This window comes from Lithobates pipiens, unplaced genomic scaffold (genome assembly GCF_037356315.1).
Source record: "Lithobates pipiens isolate NorthernLeopardFrog02 unplaced genomic scaffold, aLitPip1_a1.2 Scaffold_19, whole genome shotgun sequence".
NCBI lineage: Eukaryota > Metazoa > Chordata > Amphibia > Anura > Ranidae > Lithobates > Lithobates pipiens.
Window position 1 is genome coordinate 108,500,673 of NW_027507764.1, and position 23,472 is coordinate 108,524,144.

Below are 23,472 nucleotides of genomic sequence, written 5' to 3' on the forward strand. Positions count from 1 at the left end.
TTTCCTCTGTTGGAATTGTTTTTATTATAACAAATAGCATAGCTCTAGAATAGTAGTTGTTAGTGCTAGAATAGTAGTAGAATAGGACAATTAGCAATATATTTAAAAAAATAGAGGATAGTATGCGAACAGAAACTCAAAATAAGTTTAAACCAGATAATGTTTTGCCACGTAGTATGTCACATTTTTAAAATCATTGCTACTGTTATGTTAGTATTATTAGTATTTATTATACAAGTAAAACCTTGGTTTGAGAGCGTTTTGCAAGACAAACAACATGTTTTAATACACATTGGGGGTTATTTACTAAAGGGAACTCCACTTTGCACTACAAATGCAAACTACAAGTGCAGAGTGCACTTGAAATTGCACTGAGAGTGCATTTGGAAGTGCAGTCGCTGTAGATCTGAGGGGGGACATGCAAGGAAAATAAAAAAAACAGCTTTTTAGCTTGCACATGATTGGATAATAAAATCGACAGAGCTTCCCTTCATTTCAGATCTACCCCTTAGATTTACAGCTAAGTGCACTTTCAGTGCAATTTCAAGTGCACTTTGCACTTGTAGTGCAAAGTGCATTTGCCTTTGGTAAATAACCCCCTTTGACTTTATATACAAGCGATGTCTTGATATACAATTAGCATCATGTCACAACTGGGTATAAAAGAAAAGAGAGTCGCCTCTAGGTTTAGCAATATGGTTACATTTTAATGAAGGTACATTTAGCAACATATTGCTACACTTAGAGGCGCCCCTCTACTCTGTAGCTCCTGCTGGATTTTGCTTCAAATCCCCTTGTGGAGGCTGCCATTTGTGGATGGATATTTTATGGTTACACAACCTGGTCACATGGCTACATTCTTTTGAAGGACCTGTGAATAAATGGTTGTGGAACGAATCATCTGAGTTTCCATTATTTCTTATGGGGAAATTTGCTTTGATATACAAGTGCTTTGGACTACAAGCATGTTTTTGGAATGAATTAAGCTCACAATGCAAGGTTTTACCGTATTCCTTTTTTTTTTTCTTCTTCTTCTTCTTCTTGTTATTATTTATAATAATAGTTGTGGTAGTAGTAGTATTGCTGTTATTATTTTTGTTATTAGTAGTATTGCTATTATGTAAAAATTTATAATATCATTACTGTTGTTATTACTACTATTGCCACTATAGTTATTAGTAGTAGTAGTAGTTGTATTGCTGTTATTATTATTTTTGTTATTTTTATTAGTAGTATTCCTATTATTAAAATATTTATAATATCATTACTGTTGTTATTACTACTATTGCCACTATAGTTATTATTATTAGTAGTAGTTGTATTGCTGTTATTATTATTTTTGTTATTTTTATTAGTAGTATTCCTATTATTTAAATATTTATAATATCATTACTATTGTTATTACTACTATTGCCACTATAGTTATTATTAGTAGTAGTAGTGGCAGTATTGCTATATGATGATGATGATGAATTTTATTATTACCGCTGTTGTTGTTATTATAAAATATTATTGTTGTCATTCTTGCAGTTTTTGCTCTTCTTGCTCTCATCTCTTTCTGTGTGTTTGTTGCCCCGCAGCCCAGGCTCAGTCCAATCTGCTGGGGAAGTGCAGAAGACCGAGGACAGCCTTCACCAGCCAGCAGTTGTTGGAGTTGGAACACCAGTTCAAGCTGAACAAATATCTCTCCAGACCGAAACGTTTCGAGGTGGCCACATCGTTGATGCTCACAGAGACCCAGGTACTTTCAATTCAGTATCTGATGGCTGGAACGACTCAATTGTGTGCTGCTTAGCTGGAGTGCTCAATGTACAATTACATATTAGGTCAGTGTAATATATACATTGTAATCCCCAGTGCAATACATCTCTCTCTATATATATATATATATATATATATATATATATATATATATATATATATATATATATAATCCCCTATGTAATATATACAACCCCAGTGTAATATATGTGTAGTGCAGTCCCCAGCGTAATATATAAGGTATAATACTCAAGGTATTACTATAGAAAATTGACATTTTACTTGCAGTACATACAACAGAAGAGGGCTTGTAGTACTAAAACACAGCTGCCTCTCCCTGGCTTCAGAATCGTCCCTGGAATCTAAGGGTTAGTTGAACTATAATTGGCATATTATTTTATTTTATTTAGGAATTTCTCCATCTAAACACTTATCAATGGATATTCTTCTTACTTTTTGTCAGCATAAATGTTCCTGAAAATGATTGTATGGTCCTGGAAACTACAGATAGGAGCACAGTCTGTTACCTGGGCATGCTGAGCTTTGTAGTTGCCCACCTCTTATTGGTTGTGTCGGCTGTAGACATCAGCTAATAGGGGGTAGTGGAGCAGGTACTCATAGAAACCCACTAGATATTATTTGATTATCTGAAATAGGAAGACTGATTGGTTCCCAATAGGCTACATTACCTGTGCCTGGGGTTTCCATAAATCAGTCCAAAGGACAGTGTGGCAGAGATACAGAAAAAGTATGGAGCTGAGTGACCTATGGTGAGGATATTAATATATTAGGTCTAAGGTCTGGATAGAGATAATAATATAGCAGTACAGGAACAGGAGTAGACTGATTTACATAATAATAATAATAATTTACAAACACTGGAGCTCATTTTATTAGAATCTGATTGGTTACTGTGGGCAGTTAATGCAGGTTTGCTTGTTTTTTTGTTTTTTTTGCTGCAGCACACATGAGATGAGACTATTGCTGTTATGGGAGAGATGTACTAAGGGGGGAATGTTTACCCCAGTCAAAGGACCTAATAAAACACAGAGTTCCTCTGACCTGGCTGTTGGAAAGGAGTAATGAACTGGGCTGGGAAAGGCTCTTTTGGTCAATCAGACCAGTTTAACAATCATTGAAAGTGTCATTAAAAATGTATAGATGTGAGCTGAGCTGGGTCCAGAATAGGATTAGCAGCATAATATCTGATATGTGACAATAATGACTTTCCTGACTTACCTTACCTACTACACCCATCTGTCTATAGAACTATCAGTGTAGTGAGCTAGGTGGATTACAGGTGGAGCCATGTCTTTGGAGAGCCATATCAAAGTGGAATCATTCCTTGGGAGGATTCCATTGCCTAAATTACAGGTGGAGCTTGTACAAATTAGAATAGGGATAGCTCCTTGCCTTGGAAGAACTCAATTAAAAGTAGAGCTATGACTTGAAAGTATTAGACTACAGGTAGATCCATGCCTTGAGATAACTAAGTTAAAGGTGGAGCAATTACTTGAAAGTATTAGACTACTGGTAGATCCATGCCTTGGGAGAATTAAGTTAAAGGTGGAGCTTTTACTTGGAAGATTCCAGTACATGTAGGTCCATGATTTGTGAGAAGTAAATTACAGGTGGAGCCATTTCCTTTGGGGGGGGGGGGGGGGCTGCATTACAGACAGAGCCACTAGCTTGTAAAGTTAGATTACAGGTGGAGGCATTTCTCTGGAGAGCTAAGATTCCAATCTCCTTTATTATATCTATTATATCCAATCCAAGGCAATGTAACAGACCCCTTTATCACATTCATTTGATTTTCCATCCTATTGTGTGTATTATGTGAACAGCTGCTGAGTACATCAGATCACACCTGGAGGATGGAGCTTTACATGGACTTCCTTTGTTCTAGGCTGCCTGGAGTCAGTGCTGCCCAAATACAGAGCCACCTATCATCCCTTCATACCTGTACAATATACAGCATGTATACTCAATGACACAGCAGTGGTGATCAGTGGGAACCTCCTAAATAGGGACTAAAAAGTGAAAATATAGGGTTTGGTTACACACAGACACTTTCTCTCGCATTTATTTGCTGCAAACACAGGAGCTTAGTGGTGGATATACTATAAATCAGCTTAGTCTTCACTCATTATCTAAGACTGCATAATGATTCGTTTTTATGCTGTGGGGATCTAAGAGTGGGCATTGTTAAGTGGTCTAGCAAAATACATTAGGCAGGGCTGACACCGATTAGTCTAAAAACATGCTGGGTATTAGTACGACAGGGGAAAAGAGCTGATTGCATTTCTAGCAGATCAACAGGTATTTTTCTGTACTTGCATGATCTTTAATATAGAATACAACTTGGGTAAATGTACACATCACTGCAGAGATGTACTGCATATGTTTTATTTTATTTTGCCTTGACCTGTGGTTTATTAAACTGGATGTCCACTTGTGAGTAAGGTGAAGGCATGCCTATAGTCATGTGATTGGGAAATGAAAATAACATGGATTTTATTTTGATGTGATTGGGTGATTGAACATGCAAGTTCGCTTGCTTGGTTAATATCACACACACACACACACACACACACACACACACACACACACACACACACACACACACACACACACACACACACACACACACACACACACACACACACACACACACACACACACACACACACACAGTTTTTATTATCATCATTGAAAAATTATTACAATATAGTTCACAGTAAATTCAAAATATGTGATCACAGTCTATTAGTAAATCCCCTCCACAGTGCATTAGTATTATTATTTACTATTTATGGAATACTTTAACCACCTCGCGCCCGCCCTATAGCCGAATGACGGCCGTAGAGCGGGCGCTTTCGTCCGGGAGGCCGTCCCTGGATGTCCTAATGTTTACTTCCGCAATGCACGCCGCCGCGGGCGCGCATCGCGGAAGTTCTGTGTTCGCCGTGTCCCCCGGGGACAGGCAAACACAGATCGCTGTAAACGGCCAATCACAGCGTCCGTTTACAGCGCGATCGGCGTGTCCAATGAGAGATGATCTCATATGTAAATATATGAGATCATCTCTCAGCGCTGCTCTCCCTCCTCACACAGACAGAGTGTGAGAGGGGAGAGATGAACGGCTGCAGCGGCAGCCGTTCTGCTTTGATTCGATTAAAAAAAAAAGTACCATCCTCCCCCAGCAGTGCCATCCTCCCCCAGCAGTGCTATCCTCCCCCAGCAGTGCCATCCGCCCCAGTGCCATCCACCCCAGTGCCATCCGCCCCCAGTGCCATCCACCCCAGTGCCATCCACCCCAGTGCTACCTGCCCCCAGTGCTACCTGCCCCCAGTGCCACCTGTTGTCAGTGCCATTTGTCCCCAGTGCCATCTGTCATCAGTGCCACGTATAAGTGCCATCTGTCATCAGTGCCACGTGTCATCAGTGCCACATAGTGCCACATAGTGCCATCTGTCATCAGTGCCACGTATTAGTGCCATCTGTCATCAGTGCCACGTATAAGTGCCATCTGTCATCAGTGCCACGTGTCATCAGTGCCACATAGTGCCATCTGTCATCAGTGCCACGTATTAGTGACATCTGTCATCAGTACCACGTATCAGTGCCATTTGTCATCAGTGCCACCTGTCAGTGTCACGTGCCATCTGTTGTCAGTGTCATGTGTCATCAATGCCACTTATCAGTGCCATCTGTCATCAGTGTCACGCGTCATCGGTGCCATGTATTAGTGCCATCTGTCATCGGTGGCACGTATTAGTGCCATCTGTCATCAGTGCCACGTATTAGTGCCACGTGTCTTCAGTGCCACGTATTAGTGCTCACGTGTCATCAGTGCCACGTATAAGTGCCACGTGTCATCAGTGCCACATATTAGTGCCATCTGTCATCAGTGCCACATATTAGTGCCATCTGTCATTAGTGCCACGTGTCATCAGTGCCACGTATAAGTGTCATCATTGCCACATATCAGTGCCATCTGTCATCAGTGTCAGGTGTCATTGTCCTGGTGCTTCAAAAGTGTAATAAATAGTCAACAAGTTAGATGTGTAATTTATGTTCCTAGAACACATGATGGCGCTACCTGCATGTTGGGCCTCTCTATGTGGCCAGGCTGTGAAAAAGTCCCACACATGTGGTATTGTAATACTCAGGAGGAGTAGCAGAATTTTTTTGGGGGTATCATTTGTGGTATACACATGCCATGTGAGAGAAATAACCTATTACAATGACAATTTTGTGGAGAAAAAAAAAATGAAAAATCTTAATTTTGCAAAGAATTGTGGGAAAAAAATGACAACATCAAAAAGCTCACTATGTCTCTTACTAAATACCTTGGAATGTCTACTTTCCAAAAAGGGGTCATTTGGGGGGTATTTGTACTTTCCTGACTTTTTTGGGTCGCAAGAAGTGAGATAGGCCACCAGTACATCAGATGTGATCAATTTTGTGCGATTCGCACCACAGCTTGTAGACTCTCTAACTTTCACAAAGACCAAATAATATCCACTAATTTGGGTTATTTTCACCAAAGATATGTAGCAGTATAAATTGTGGCCAAAATTTATGAAGAAAAATTAATAATTTGCATAATTCTGTCACAGAAACAAAGAAATATGCGTTTTTTTTTTCAAAATTTTCGGCCTTTTTTCATTTATAGCACAAAAAATAAAAACCCCAGAGGTGATCAAATACCACCAAAAGAAAGCTCTATTTGTGGGAAAAAAAGGACAAAAAATTCATTTGGGTACAGTGTTGCATGACTGAGTAATTGTCATTCAAAGTGTGAGAGCACCGAAAGCTAAAAATTGGTCTGGGCAGGAAGGGTGTTTAAGTGCCCAGTAAGCAAGTGGTTAATGATAACAAAAACTATCAAATTGCATGATTAGGGACAATAGTCGGTAAGATGTTAATTGCAAATATCATATCAGAATTGAACTTTATTGATTACTTTATGCACCAGCAGCTTAATCGAGCTGGGCTATGAATCTTTAGTTATTGCTGATTGTATTTGTGTTTTTAGTTTTTCTTGCTCATACCTAGAAATATATCACACAACAGTAAAGATTCCATGTACACTGGATATACATACCTGTGTGTGCAGAGCTTGTATGATTGTGATGTGTACAGAACACTGACATCCCTCCATGCAGCTGTGAACCATTAATTACAATGATAAAACCAGTTCTATAGCTGTGTTGTCCATAATAATAAAAATGTTCACTAATAGATCGGACTGGCTTCTTGTTTACTAAGAAGGGGCAAGAAGATCTCCATGGATGGGAGCTGGGAAATGACAACCCAACCTCCTAGTGTGAAGATCTGAGGATTGGGGAGTCATGGGATCCTTTTATTCTGCTGCAAGGATTGTGTGTCATTTGCATTGTATACTTGTATGAAATTGGAAGATCTTTTATCTATATTGTATCAAACATAGCTACGGATATCATTTAAAATAAGATACTTTGAAATACAGAGAGAAATAAATATAACAGACAGTATATTATACATTGTGGAGTTGATTTAGTAAGACTGAAAAGTGCAAAATTTGGTGCAGCTGTGCATGGTAGCCAATCAGCTTCTAACTTTAGCTTGTTCAATTAAGCTTTGACAAAAAAAAAAAAGACAAAAAAAAAGAAACTGGAAGCTTTTGCACTCTTCAGTTTTAGTAAATATCCCCCTATGTTTCTGAGGCTGACTCTAAATTGTCTTAAATCCTATAGGGATTGTCACCATAGTTTCTGAGAAGTCACTGTCCTGCTTATTAGATGTGGGGTACTTGCGACGTCAGCAGAACCGTAACACATAACAACCAATCAGATTTGGATTACTTGTAGAGCAGTGAAATGTGTTCTGCTCTTGGATTGGGAATATTGTGGTTTGCATAGGCTGCAAGGCAATGTGGGCAGGTAACATTTTCTCTGTATACATTACAAGAAGTGATATTCTATAGATTAATTTTCTTTATTCAAGAAAGGTGAAAAAACTACAAACAAAGCTAATTTCTCCTATAAATGGGAAATATGCTTTTGTTATGTTCTGTATTTTAGAATTAATTAGGGTGACATATCTGCCTGCTATCACTGTTACCTAAGGGCTGTTGTAGGCTTTGTCCCTGAAATTTGTGGCCTGGAGATATCCCTCCTTTACCGCTATGCCATAAATTTCCCTTGTTCTGCATTTTTAAATTTGAGTTTATGTTGTTTTTTTTGTTGTTTTTTTTAAGAGGAACATTAAGACTACATATACAACTGGGCTTAAAAAAAGTCAGTTCCCTTGGCAGAATAGAATGTTTATTGTACATAGTTTGGGAGAAGTTTTGCATTTTTTTCTGCCAGTAAGCTCCAATCAGAAATGCAAATCAAAAGGTTTTTTTTTCCCCTGTAGAGCCCATTTACATTTATGTGGTGCAATAATATATACATTAACAGGCGTCAAGTCACATGCATTGCATTTAGGCGACCTATTGAAATGAATGGGCTTCTAATGCACCAAAACACCCACCAATTGAACACGTCACAAAACCTTTGCCATGACACACTATGGTTTGCAGTGCGTTTTTACACATGGGCACTGTATTAGTGCCTTGGGCTACTATTCATGATTGAGGTGATTGTAGTCGTATTAGTGCAAGTGCAACAAGCACAACTGTTTGTGATACTTTTTTTTTTAAATTTGCACTGTCTTTCACATTTTTAGCCCAAGCCTCAAATTTAAGAGCATCACATTGAATCAATGCAAATCACAACATATAGATGTAAATGGGCCCATATAAAAAAAACACTGTTTAATAAAACGCATTTGGAAATATAAGTGGCCTTCTGTTGAGCTTTCTATGGTCGATTATTGTTTTGTTAAACCTGCCTTGGCCAAAGAGACAATGAAGTGGCCAATGAACATCCTTCTAGACAGTTTGGCGCAGATGTTTGACACAAGTTGGACATTGTCTACAGACATAGAGTTGGGTCAGCACTGGGTATGCATGGTATGTACCAGTGCCAATGTAACCTGGAAACTGCCAGGTTAAAGCGGGAGTCCGTCGTTTTTTTTTTTTTAAAAGCCAGCAGCTACAAATACTGCAGCTGCTGACTTTTAAAATAAGGACACTTACCAGCCCAGCGCGCCCGCGATGTCGGCAACCGAAGCCAATCTCTTGATCGTCTCTCGGGTGCTGCCGCCGCCATCTTGGGTATGGGAATCAGGAAGTGGAGCCTTTCGGCTTCATTTCCCGGTTCCCTACTGCGCATGCGCGAGTTGCTTTAGGGTGGACCTCCGCTTTAAGGCCCCTACTTGTAGTCGCTGTCTTTGCTGGTGATTGGAGGTGTTCTTCCGTAGCTGCATTTCCCTCATTTCAATCTGTAAAATGTGGTATTAAACATTTACAGCAGTAGAGTATTGTACTATTAGCTAATAGATTAATACTGAAAGCTAACTTAAAGCGGTGTTTCAGCCAGGGGAAAAAAATAAAAAAATAAATAAAAGTCTACAGCTACAAATGATGTAGCTGCTGACCTTTAATATTAGGTCACTTACCTGTCCAGGGAGCCTGCAATGTCGGCACCCCAAGCTGATCCACCCATCGGCTTCGAGCGCAGGATTTGGCATTGCAAGTAAGGGAAACTGGCAGTGACAGGTCTCAGAAGGTGGGGGGGGGGGGGGGTGCTGATAAAACCGCAGAAGTGACGTACCTCGCCTAGGTCGACTCGGAAGTTCCAAAGAAAACATGCCAAAAGGTACCAAAAAGATTCAAACAATATCCAAAAACGCCTGGTACTCTGATTTAAAGCAATAATAAACCCAAAACTAACAATTGCAATTTACCAATCCTCAGATGTGATGGTTGTATCAGTTTCCTTTTTTGGACCCTTTTCACACTGAAGCGCAACTAACACAGCACTAAAGCGCTGACTGATTTTGCAGTGCTTTAGCACCGTTTTAGTGGTGCTTTTGTGGCACTTTTCGTGCACTAGCAGGGCATGTGACAATGTGCCCTTAAAAAAATACAAGAAACACCCATTTTGCAGCGACTCTGAAGCACTTTTAACGTGCTTCGGAAGTGCTGCCCATTCATTTCAATGGGCAGGGGCATTTTTGGAGCGCTTTTTACAGCGCTCCAAAAATGCTGCTTGAAGGACTTTTTCTAATGTCCTGCAAGCGCACCACCCGAGTGTGAAAGCACTCATGCAAATGAATGGCAGGCAGTTTTCAGGCGCTTTTCAGAGGATATTTCTAGCATTAAAACACCTGAAAACTGCTTCAGTGTGAAAGGAGTCTTATAATTCTTTTTCTTTTTTCTAACCTGGTGATCTGGCCAGTAACACACTTCCTTTCTAAGTGCTCTTTCACACTGGCAGGAAGGTTTGCCACCGTCTGAAAAGTGATCTATGGTGGATAACTTTTGGGAGGGTATTATAGGAGCTAGCCGGTGTTCAGGAGGCGTTACTGCTGCTTCCTGATGTCTTCTATTTTTTCATTCTCTTTTTTTTTTTTTTTGCTAAATGGCATTTTTACATTCCCGAGTTCGTACCACAAATGTGGGCCAAGTGTTTGACTTATTGGCAGGATCACCAGATGACATAAAGAAAAGAAGAAAATTAGTGCACCACCATATCCAAGAATTGGTAAACTGCAATATATTACATTTTAGTTTTAGGGTTTTACTGCTGACTTTTGGGATAGCTTAGATCCCCTCGTGGGGCCTTAATAATATTCTGGAAAAAAAAAATTCTGAATACAGATATACAGCTGCATTTAAAGGTAAAAAAAAATAATTATGTGCAGTAATACATAGCTACCAATACAAATTCCTATTATTAACCATTAGCTGACCCAGGCTTTTTCTGACATTTGTTGCAACAAAAGTTAAAATCAGTTTTTTTTGCTAAACAATTACTTAGAACGCTATATATATATATATAGATATATATATATATATATATATATATATATCTATATCTATATATATAGCTATATATATATATATATATATATATATATATATATATTATTTATTTTCAATATTCATTGAATTTTTTTTATGTCACACTTTTTTTTGTGCAGCGTTTTTTTTAATTAAATTTTTTGGGGAAAACATACACTTTAATGAACTAAAAAAAAAAAACATAATATATACTCCTATGTTTTAGTATCATATTAAAGATGATGTTACACCAAGTAAAGTAGATACCTAACATGTTATGTTTTAAAATTGTGCATGCTCGTGGAATGGCACCAAACTATGGTACTTAAAAATCTCCTAAGGGGACGCTTTATAAATTTCTACAGGTTATATGTTTAAAGTTACAGAGGAGGTCTAGTACTAGAATTATTTCTCTTGCTCAGACATTTGTGGTGATACCTCACATGTGTGGTGCAAATACTGCTTACATATGTGGGCATAAGCACGCGGGGATGGGGCGCTTTAATTTTTTAATTTACATTTTTTATTTTATTATATTGTTTTTTTATTTTTTTCACTGTCCCTTTAAAAAAAATAATGTTTTGATCACTTTTATTGCTAACACAAGGCATGTAAACATCCTTTTGAAAACAATACAGCATGACAGGTCCTTTTTATGGAGAGATCTGGGGTCTTTTAAAAGACCTCAAATCTTTCCTCTACCCTTAAACGCGAGAGATTAAAAAAATAAATAAATTATCTCTTGCTTTATAAAAAAAAAATAAAAACGCATGGTCACATTATCTCTTGCTTTAAGAAAAAATTTAAAACAAAAAAAAATGTTCACATGGCTCGAGAACCAGACATCAACATTGCTCTGGTCCTCCAAGGGTATAGAGATGAGCGGTGGCCATCTAGCCATCACTCGTCTCTATGCAAAAACATAGCTGATGCCGGATGGTTCCCGGGCTCATCCATCGGTAACGTTAGTCCGGAAAGTGCGGGAGGTGGCACCTCTCTCGCTGCCTATACAAGTGATCTTGGGGCGAATCTACCACTGAAAAGCCAGCCACCTAAAGAAAAAAAAGATACCGGGGGTTATGGCATCGAGCTGCAGCCATAATCCCGGTATTTAACATAAAAAACATGACGTATATTTACAGTTAGATGGTGAAATCTGATTGCTATGGTTCTCTGCATTTTCTGCATGTAATCCAAACCAGAGCGGGCTCACATCAATCGTCCAATCATGTGCTAGTTTCCCTTGAACGTGATTGGGTATGCACAATGCATACAGCTTCACCTTATTTACTATATGCTAGGTGAACATACACTTTGCCAAGTGAACAGCCTCTGCTCTTTTACTAAATCATTCCCATTAAGTTAATCAAATTTAGAATATTATTGGCACCATCTAATAACAGCAGAAAAGCTAGGACACGGCATGTAAAGAGCTGCTGTTCTTTAACCATGTCCAATCACAGCCAGTCACATGTAAACACAGAATTGCCGGAGCCAATGGCTCTCGCTGCTGTGTGAGCCAATTAGGAGAGAGAGACCTGGAAGAGCCACTGCATGAATGTTAAAAAAAAAAAAAAAAACCTTCCTTTAGAACCACTTTAATTGAACAAGCTGAGGTTAAAAGCTGATTGGCTACCATGCACAACTGCACCAGATTTTGCCACCTCCAGTTTTAGTAAATCAACCCCATAGTGCAGTAATGATAGACGGCATGCATTGTCTTATTATAGCAGTATTCAGTAAGAGGATATCAGAAAAGTGAGCTGTTTTTGGCTGCTGTGGATCATTGTACTTTTGTGGAAAAAACATTGTTTTTATTATTTTTTTTTTTTTAGAAAAGAAGCATTCTATTAATTCACTGGTATGTTTACATGGAGATAGATATATATACAGATACGTTGCATAAACTGATCTCCACAAATCCTCCCAGTTGGCACTCTGTGTTTTGCAGAGGCCTTTCTCTTTTAAATTGACAAAATAACGGCATATTTAGCTAGGTAAAATACTTTCCTTTCTGTCTGAGAACTAGGGATTTAAACAAAGGTGTCAAAACCAAAGCTTTTCCACTGCTGACTACTCAGAAATATCTTAGTCAGGCTAAAGCAGTTTTTCAGACATCTCAAGTCTCCTGTGATTTGCCGGAGCCTCCTGCATTTCGGGGGCAGCTCCTGGACACCCACAAGTGCTGCCCAATAGCCTGGCTGTGGGGCTGATCCTGGATTGTCCCCTGGTTCACAGTCGGGGATGATCAGTGCGGCAGGAAGGATAGCTGTGAACACCGAACTCCCTGCATAGCCGACAGACGCTTCTCCTTCTCTCCCTCCCATGGCTGTTGGCTAAAAAGCTATACAGGGAGATTGGTTATCACAGCTGTCCCTCCTGCTGCACTGATCACCCCAGACTGTTCCCTGTATCCCCCTCCTCCAGCCCCCCTCTGTGTCCTTCTACCCCCTTTTCTTCTCCCCCCTGTTCTTCTAAGGCTCCCCTTCGTGTCCTTCTACCCCCCATTCTTCTCCCTCATTCTTCTACAGCTCCCCTCCATATCCTTCTACCCCCCTGTTCTTCTACTCCCCTATTCTTCTACCCCCCTATTCTTCTCTCCCCGTTCTTCTACAGCCCCCCTCCGTGTTCTTCTATGGCTCCCCTTTGTGTCCTTCTACCCACCTGTTCTTCTCCCTCCATTCTTCTACGGCTCCACTCCGTGTTCTTTTACCATCCTGTTCTTCTCCCCCCATTCTTCTTTGGCTCCCCTCTGTGTCTCTCTACCCCCCTGTTCTTCTCCCCCCATTCTTCTATGGCTCCGCTCCGTGTTCTTCTACCCTCCTGTTCTTCTCCCCCATTCTTCTACGGCCTCCCTCCATGTTCTTCTATCCCCCTGTTCTTCACCCCCCCCCCCCCGTTCTTCTATGGCTCCCCTCTGTGTTCTTCTACCCTCCTGTTCTTCTCCCCTCGTTCTTCTGGGGCCCCCCTCCATGTCCTATATCCCTCCGTCCTTCTCCGGCTCCCTGTCCTCCTCCTCCACTCCCTCTCATCCCCCACAGTTGGCTTCTCTCCTCTTCTCTCCTGCCAGCTGTGGGGATCTGTCTGGATGGAGTGCAGAGGAAGGGACTAGTCATTTACTGGCCCCTTCCTTTTCTGAATTGGACACAGTGAGCGAGATCACTCCTGTGTCCTGTGAAAACTGAGTGGAGTAACCTGGGTGTTACTATGCTCAGTTTATGAATGGACAGGAGCCGCTGTCTTCTGTCCATTCATCTTCAATGCTGAGAAAGGGTCCGGGGGAATCAATGTCCTCAGCTTCTTTCTCTGTCTCAAAGGGGAGATGTCAGGGGCCTGTTTAGATCCCTGATACCTCACCAAAGCCCCCCCCCTCCCAACAGGGTTGATTAAAAAAAAAAGAAAAATATTAAACAACAAAATTATAAAAAATTTAATTATAATAAAAATTAAAAAATAGAAAACTACTGACACCACCCCCCTGCCCTACCATACCAACACTGTCCACTGCCCCATCCCCCTCCCCTCAAAAACCATTAACAAAAAAAAACCATGTAAAAATAAAAAATACTGACACCATCCACTGCCCTACTGACACCATGACTGCCACATACTCTCCACTCCTTCCCCAGGAGCACTGGGGAAAAAAATATAGAAAATAAATATTTAAAAAAAATAATTATTTAAAGAAAATAATTAACAGCAAAATTGTAAAAAATGATAGAGAAAATAATAAAAACAAAAAACTACTGCTCTACTGACACTGTCCACTACCCCCACCCCCAATCATGAGAAACCAAAAAATAAAAAAATAAATTGTGAGAAATTATTAAAAAAATAATACTATAAAAAATAATACTAAAAAAAAAAGAACTACTGACAACACCCACTGCCCTAAGGACACCATCCTGCACATAGTACTCACCATTGTACACTCCACACTCCTCACATGCACATTATACCCACCGCCATACACTCCGCACTGTACATTCCCTATTTAACATTACTACATTCTGCACAATGTCTTCTTAGACTCTATAAAACCCCACCCCATTTAAGCCATGTCCAATATTTAGCACAGTTTAAGCCACACCCACCTCCCTGGAATGAGTTTTTGCAGGTTGGGATGTTTGCAGTTTCTACCTTGATTTAGTCATTCCTAGAAAATGTTCAGCTTGCTTCGGAAAGGATTGATTTACTTTAAAAGCTGCAGTACAATGCAGAAAATGTGTTTACTGAATTTGATCCCCAAACTTACATTGTTAAACCTGAACTTTATTAGTTCTGTGATGTAAAAAATACTAGTTTTTAAACTACAGTTTGTCATTCATTTATTATTACATTTATTATTATGAGTCTTTCATTGACCAAGCTGGCCAGACAGAGCCGTGTTCAACCTAGACGAAGAGGTAATATCAAAGACCATTCACTCTGGTTCCAGTGACAGTTATGAACCCGGCTTCAATAAAACAGTCACACTAGGCCGGAGTCCAAGCATTGGAGTTTGAGTAGCTCAGAACGGCCATTGCCAAATCCTTTCTCTGTCTCACACCAGATGTTCTTACAGTATGGCCATCAACCTTGACTACATTTCACCCTAATGTTACAGCATGATTAACGTTTGGAAATAATTATTCTACAGATAGCATTGCTGTTGTCAAACATGTTACATTATCAAACCCCATAGCTCTATATGCATGAGCTTATGTGATTAATTTGATTATACTGTATCTGTATATGTATATATATATATATATATATATATATATCTTCTCTTAAAGTCGGCCAAAAGCAGATATAAAAACCATAAAAACACATCTCCTTTTATTATTTACTAAAACGAATTACATGCACTGAAGCCTCCCTGGTGGTATGATTATGTCAGATTTTTGATGCTCAAAGCGGTACAATTATTTTGCATAGAAATTCAGCATTTTAAATTGTAGGCCTGCAATTCTTAGGACTTAAATCTGTCCAAACAAGAGTCTAGTAGACATCCCGGGTATGATAAAGTTTGAAACACTAAATCATAAATTATAATATAATAAATAACTATAAATAATTGTAAAAAATAATAATATAATAATAATAAAATTAATTTCCACACAATTCACTATCGCTCAAATCTGCAATTGTTCTAATTTAGTATCGCTGTTTTCTAGCTGGTCTAAATTCACTTTTGGCATAAAGGGACACTTTTTGGTTGCTATGGACAATCTCAAGTTTCCAGGCAGAAAGAAGTATATATAATATTCTAGATTGTAAGCTCTAACGAGCAGGGCCCTCTGATCCCTCCTGTATTGATTTTTATTGTAAGTGTACTGTCTGCCCTCATATTGTAAAGCGCTGCGCAAACTGTTGGCGCTATATAAATCCTGAATAATAATAATAATAATAAGAAACTGCATGTAGGGCCCTGGACAGAGCTCCGGGGACAAAAGGGATGTGAAGCAATTTGATACAATAACATAATCTGTAAGATTACAGTGTACTGTATGTGTTATGTATTTGGTACTTTTTGAATTTGCCGTGACGCTTGCAGGGAACGGAGCCCGGCACACAGAGCATCGGGCGGAGGATCCGGCGGGGGACACAGCGAGGGGGCATCACAGGATCCTGGGGACAAGGTAAGTATGTTGTAGCAGGATTCTGCAATGCAATCCTGAGTGTAGCTCGGGGTTACCTCTAATGGTATTGAAATTTAACCCCGAGCCACACCCAAGATTACCGCCAGGAGGGTTAGGATTCAGTTAGTGTAAGACCTTTACTTTCTTCTAGGTATCACTTCCAGTCATCCTCTATACATTAGAACCCAGACTGGGAGAGGCAGCACTATTGGCCAATCAGATGTCCTAGATGCACATGAATTTGCGGTACAGGTGGAGCAGATGATTGATTCCTTCAGTTTGTTGCTTTCAGTTGAGTGTCTCTTAACACAGTGGTCACCAACCCTGTCCACGGGGCCCACTTACAGGCTTCTGTTCCTTTAATCTACATTTTCATCCATCTTCCGTTCTGTTAATATCCGTTTTCATCCGTTAATGTACACTTTTACATCCGTTGTTTCCTCCGTTTTTGTATCTGTTTTCATCCGTTTACAGCAGTTTTTGTGCCTTTAAGGAAATTACCCAGAAAGCATTGCTCCTCCCATCCCACATTGCCATGCATGAACAATTTGCCAACTCCATTCTCCATCAGGAGAAGTTCCATGGCAGTACCAATATATATAAATAATGCAGTGCAAATTTAAATGTATTAATTAATTAACTTGGTTATTTCATTGTGTTTTGATTAAGCATTTAGCATAAAAAGACACAAAAGCACATGATATGTTCAAAACTGTTTTAGTTTTATTATTCTGCATAACCAGGGCTCAAGTCCTGCGGGAATGCATGGGAACGGAGCTCCTGTACTTTTTCCACAACAGGAACTCAGTTCCCTTTAGCAGCCAGGTCCTGCAAGCCTTTGAAGTATGCGAGTTGTGTGGCAGGTGCTACACCAGCAGCCGCCGACACAGCTCGCAATAGTAAGTGCCGCACACCTGACCATTCAGGCATTGCCAATAGGGGGCCCCATGACAGCTTCCGCTTTGATCTACCTGTCAATCACAGCTAGCTGATGGGTAGATCAGGTCCCTGCTGCTAAGAGATTGTATTTAGTCAGACCTCTCGTGATGAGCTCCTTCCCGCCGGCCCCTCCTGATTTTCTGTCTCCTGCTTGCTCTGTGTGTCCCGCTGAACTCCCCCCTCCTATACCTTCAGTGCCATATGATGAGAGAACCCAGAGGAGGAGCACAGCTATTCTGCTCACAGGACATGCAGGGAGAGAGGTGAGCTGAGGGAGGAACATCAGTTTGGGGTCGTAAGCTGAGCACAATACCTGGCAACGTTTAATGCCAGGAGGGAAGTTTATGTGCAAATATATGAAGGGTTGGAATAGCAGTGAGTGTGTGTTGGAGCCAGGGCCGTCTTTAATATAGATTGGACCCCGGGCAAAAATTTTCTTGGGCCCCCCCCATGCAATTTTGCTCTCCACCTGCTCTGAGACATACAAGAAATAGCAGCTAGACTTAAAATCAGTTTACTGTATCAGATCAGGCAGCAATTGCGATTGGTTGCCAGTGGTTACAGCATATCATTACTGCTTAATGACTGGTTGCTAGAGGTTATAGCACACATTAGGGCTCACTGATTAGTTGCTAAAGGTTACAGCAATAGATTTCTGCTTGTTAATTGGTTGCTAGAGATTACTGTTAAGTAATACTGCTCACTGATTGGTTTTTAGAGGTTACAGTACATCATCTCCTCACTGCAGGGGAGCATGATACACATATGAATGCCACCTTTATTTACATATCAATGCTGCCAGCCGCATCCATTTACTTAGTAATATTGCCAATATTTACATATGAATGCCAGTTATTTACATGTAAACACAGGATCTGCAGGTGAGTCATCTGTACACAACAATAAGGCATCATTAGTACCATCACTTTACACTGAGATATCAGGACATAGTACAGGACTAAAACTTCAAGGGACAAGGGAATTTACACTGGGATAGTTGGCAAGTATGAGGCAGCTGCTTTGGGCCCCACAACAATGACAGGACCCAGGGCAGCTGCCCCTTTTGCCCTGCCTTAAAGATGGCCCTGGTTGGAGCCCTGCAGAGTTTGCAGCCCCCCAAGCTAACATACATCTCCTAAGCAGGAACACATCACTATCTCCCCAAGCATTCTGTCCAGATAATGTGCAGTTAATTTATGACCTTTCCATTTAACCCTGTGTTATCCAAACTGTGTTCAATGAAAAGTGTAAACTCACCACATAAACACTCTATATACAAAATAGCATTCCCCAATAAAGATCAGAACATGATGTTCACATTTGCATGGAAGCACAATTGAATGAATGCTGATTATTCAGAGAATTACTGTATTTATGTTTATTGAGGATTGTTTTTTTTTTATGTACTAACAGTTAAGCTTCATACACACAATCCGAAAATGAAAAATACCACTTGTGTTCGTGAATATGAGCGTATCATTTTTTTTTTTTTGGTGGGGGAGTGGATCTTGGGTAGGAGTTCCCACACTTTTTTCCCCAGGACTTGACCCCTGTGCATAACCCTTTTTTCACTTTGTTTTTTTATTTGGCAAAGTATGAACTTTGAATTATTTCTTCAAAACGGATCTTAACTGATCGGATGTTGACAGACATTGTCAGTTAATATCCGTTTTGACGGATCTGGATGTAGCCTTGTACGATAAAAAAAACTGATAAAAACGGAAGCGGAGGTTAACGGATGGTCATCCGTTTGCCCATAGGAATGCATTGTCGTCCGTTGACAGATGGAAGAAAAATGGATAGTTGGTCCGTCCGTGTGAAAGGGGCCTACCTGTTAGTGGGCCCTGAGGACAGGGTTGATGACCACTGCCTTAACAAGTTGGGGGCAGGAAGGTAACAAAGCTTAAATGCAGTAGGAAAAAGTCAGGTCACTGTTCTTGCTCTGCTGTCTGGCAGGGTTGTCTAAATCCCAAAATGAATCCTGCTGCATGTCTTTGGTAAAACCAATCGCAATAAGTGTATATTATACACAAATGTGTGTTGTCGGATTTTCCGATCATGTGTACACAAGTCCGTCGGACAAAAGTCCAAAGTACAAACACGCATGCTCAAAAGCAAGGATGAGCCAGAAGCGATCGGTCTTGTAAACTAGCGTTCCTAATAGAAAATTAACATTTGTGACGTGGCAAATTATGGAATCTCAAAATACAGCGCACAATTCTCTTCTTCTTTAATGGGATAATAATGAAGCTGCTTTGCTGGTGATACTGATGGAGTTATTGCAAACTAATTTTCAAAGGCTTTTTTTTTCTAGTGATATCAAGAATAATATTATTATACTATTTTTTTATTTTATTTGGGCAAGTTACCACAATACCATTATCCCGTAGTTTTTACGTTCAAAAAGTTTTTATTAACATAGAAGACATAGAGTACATAGGCAACAGCATTTCGTCTTGTACATAATACAGGAAGATAATAGCAAAATGTACTCCAAAACATGACAGGTTACAATAAGATTGTCAAGTTAGCAATATGAATTACAATTGCGTGAAACCTAATATACACAAGCCTAGAGGCCAAAGCATACAGGCATATATATGCAACATGCATACAGTCTAGGACATTATAGTACAGTAAAGAGCAAGAAACCTAGTTCTATGCATACAAAAAGCCACTGAGCATTCGCATCTTAACTAGTGTTATCCAGAATCACCTCCAGGGTGAACGAATATCACAATTGAGTACATTAAGAGGGTGGATAGTAAAGTACAAGTCAAAGAAGCAGAAGAGAAAAAAAGAGGAAAAGATGGAAAGACTAGAAAGGGGGTGGTAAGAAGGAAGGAAAGGGAAAGGGAAGAGAATAGAGGGGGGGAGGGGGAAGAAAAGAGTAGATAAGCAAGAATTTCGGTCGGTCGGCTCCCATTAAATAGCTTTAAACCAACTGTTAACCGCTAAAACAAGGAAAAATGTTATTATGGGTCTAATAAATGGTGATCGAAATGTAGAGGTAGATAATGATCAACCCAAGGATGCCAAATTTTAGAGTGTCGGGGGACAGTGTCTTGAACGGTTGCCTCAATTTTGCTATGTATCATTGCCTGCGTAATCCTGTTCTTGGCTTCAGTCAGGCGTAGGGTGGGAGTTTTCCAAGCTCTGGCTATTGTTTGTTTGGCTGCTGTGGTGACCTGCAGAGCGAGACGCATCTGTGCCTTGGTATAAAAATTTGGATAAAAATTAAGGAGGGCCAAAGCCGGGTCAGGATCTATTGTGTTATCAAACAAAGTGGATAAAATCAAAAAGATCTCAGACCAGAAGCGTTTCACCACTGGGCAGGTCCACCAAATGTGTAGATGTGTACCCCTCTCGTCACAGCCACGAAAGCAGTTTGGGGAGTAAGAGGGTAAAAATTTCGCTATTCTGTCTGGCACTAAGTACCAACGCATAAGGACCTTATAGCTCGCTTCCAGGGCCACAATATTTTGTGAGGAGAGCTTAGTATGTAGCCAAATATCGGACCAGTCGTGCCCCTCCAAGTTCAGGTTCAGGTCCCTGGACCAACACTGCGCATACGTCGGGAGCATCGAGGGTTGGGAAGTAAGATGTGCATATAGTTGTGATATGATACCTGGGCCGTGCGGATCAGAGTTACATATGTTTTCGAATATTGTGTACGTGCCTCCTCCCCTTATCAAGCCTATAGTCTGTCTCACAAAGTGTGAAATTTGGAGATATCGGAAATATTCGCTATTTGGTAAATGTTTTTGGGCTTGCAGGGAGGAGAACGATTTGATTGAGCCACCAGCCACCAGGTCACATATACGAGTTAAATCTGACTGCACCCATACTCGGAATGAGAAAGAAGAAGTGTAGGCAGGATGGAATTTAGGGTGACCGATGTAAGATAGTAAGGGGGAGTGTGGGGAGATCAACCGAAATGCTTTGCATAACTTATCCCACAATTTGACAGAGTCAGAGGTCAAGGGGTTGGAGATGGGGCCTCGGGCCGCAGGGGGAAGCCAAAGAAGATTAGTTAGGGATATAGGGTAGAGATCTACCGCCTCTAGACTCACCCAGAGAGGAACCTCAACTGTGGCATGGTAAAGTGTTATTTGGGCAAGCTGGGCCGCGTGATAATAATGTTGGAAATTGGGTATACCCAAACCACCGGCCCTATAGTGACGGAGCAAGGTGGATCTAGAAATCCTAGGTTTTATGGGGCCCCATATATAAGTGAAAACCCGGCTTTGGATGATGCGATGGAAATAGGAGGGCACTGAAATGGGGAGAACTCTATATAGATAGAGAAGCTTGGGGAGCAAAGACATCTTGACGGCAGTAATACGCCCCATCCAAGAGATGCAAAGGGGACGCCAATCTTGGAGTAAAGATGAGAGGTGTTTCAGCATTGGGATATAGTTCGCTCGAAACAGATCTACGGGATCACTGGTAAGTTTTATGCCTAAATATGGAATAGAAAGGCTAGACCATTGGAATGAGAAATTAGTCCTAAGAAGTGCCATAGTATCGTCTGGCAGCGTCACGTTAAGGGCTTTGGACTTTGCCTGGTTAACTTCTAGGCCGGATATTTTAGAGAATTTATCAAGGAGGTCGAGCAAATTGGGGATAGTAATGTGTGGGGAGGTAACAAACAGTAAAGCGTCGTCTGCGAAAAGGCACAATTTCTGGGTAGTAGAGGCTACCTCTAAACCCCTAATGTCCGGGTGAGCTCTAATAAGCGCAGCCAGGGGCTCAATTGCCAAAGCAAAGAGTTGCGGTGACAAGAGGCAACCCTGACGCGTCCCTCTACGTATTGGGAAGTTTTGGGAACTAAACCCTGAGTATTTCACTGAAGCCTGGGGGTCAGCATATAGTGACATAATCCATTGAAGGAAATGGGGGCCAAAACCCCAGCGTTTCAAAATGAAATGTAAAATCCCGTAGTTTTTAACATAAAAGATACAACTATGTTGATGTCCCTTGTCAATTTTACATTGTATTTTTTTTAAATATAACTGCCTACTCTCAAACTGTCATTTGAAGTAAAACACATAGCCAAGTATTATTCTACACAATTTTTTTATTATGCATTAAAAAAAGAAAACAAATAAAATTAGACATGTTATCTGCCAATAGAACTTAGCCAAAAAGTGCATTCTATGCATCCAAAAATATAGAAAATATACCAAATCAAATCATTATTATTCAACCAAAAAATAAAATAAAAGCCTCATGCATGTGTCCTGCTTCTTAATATAGGGGGTCAAAAATGCCAAGAGTTGGTGAAAACAGTGGTCCGTCATCCGGAGATATTTCCTGTCATCCGGAGATATTTCCTGTCATCCGGAGATATTTCCCGCAGCAAAGGCATATTACATAATTGGTCACAATTAATAAAGTAACCAATTTTTGGTCCAAGAACTCCTCCTCCTGTTCCTGGACTGGACTTGAGTCAAAGCTATAGCTCCAAGGCCAATAATAAATAACACGTTAGCTTCTCTGATTCTGCAACATGTCTGGTTGAAGAATGGCTGTTCAGAAATGAACTGAGAAGCACGAAATGAAAAGCGCAAAATGAAAAGCGTGAATCAACACTCACCAAACATCTACTAACACGAAATTAGCAGAAGGAGCCCAAAGGGTCGCGCTTAAGAGCTGAATAACCACATAGTATGTCAGTACGTTTGTGTTTGTTGACCGGCAATTCCTTGCCGTTTGTATGCAAGACAAAATCCAGGCACACGCCTTCGGACAAAAGTCAGAGGTTTTGTCTGCGGAAAATCCGATCGTGTGTACGAGGCTTTAGGGATAGTTTACACTTGCTTCAAAACATGGCTTTGGACACGCTTTGTTAAAGCTCTCTGAATGCCAGACAAAGCCCCTGTTACTAAATAAAATGGCTACCTTACAGCCCTGTTTACACCTTGCTTTTGCTTGGAGCTTTGATGAGGGGCTTCAAGTGAGCTTTGCCATAGACTTCTATGGAGGCTTTGAAGATGCTTTGAAACACCACTGAAGCTACATGGGGTATAATTTTTGAAGCGAAGCTGAAGCAAAGCAAAGCAAAACAAATACAAGTGCAAACAGGGCTGTAAGCTAACCATTTTATTTAGTGACATGAGCCTTGACTAGCGTTTTAGCAAAGCCTGCCCAAAGCCATGTTTTGAAGCAAGTGTGAATTAGCCGTTAATGTGTGTTGAAGCCGAAGCA

At 40.5% G+C, this 23,472-nt stretch overlaps 1 protein-coding gene across 1 annotated transcript in view; it reads left to right on the forward strand.

The window, feature by feature from the left end:
• Positions 1-23,472, forward strand: part of MNX1 (motor neuron and pancreas homeobox 1) — a 33,739-nt gene that overhangs the window by 4,689 nt on the left and 5,578 nt on the right. Inside the window, exon 2 of the mRNA XM_077491146.1 lies at positions 1,581-1,741. Within this exon, the coding sequence (XP_077347272.1) occupies positions 1,581-1,741 (161 nt within the window). The remainder of the gene's footprint in view (positions 1-1,580; positions 1,742-23,472) is intronic.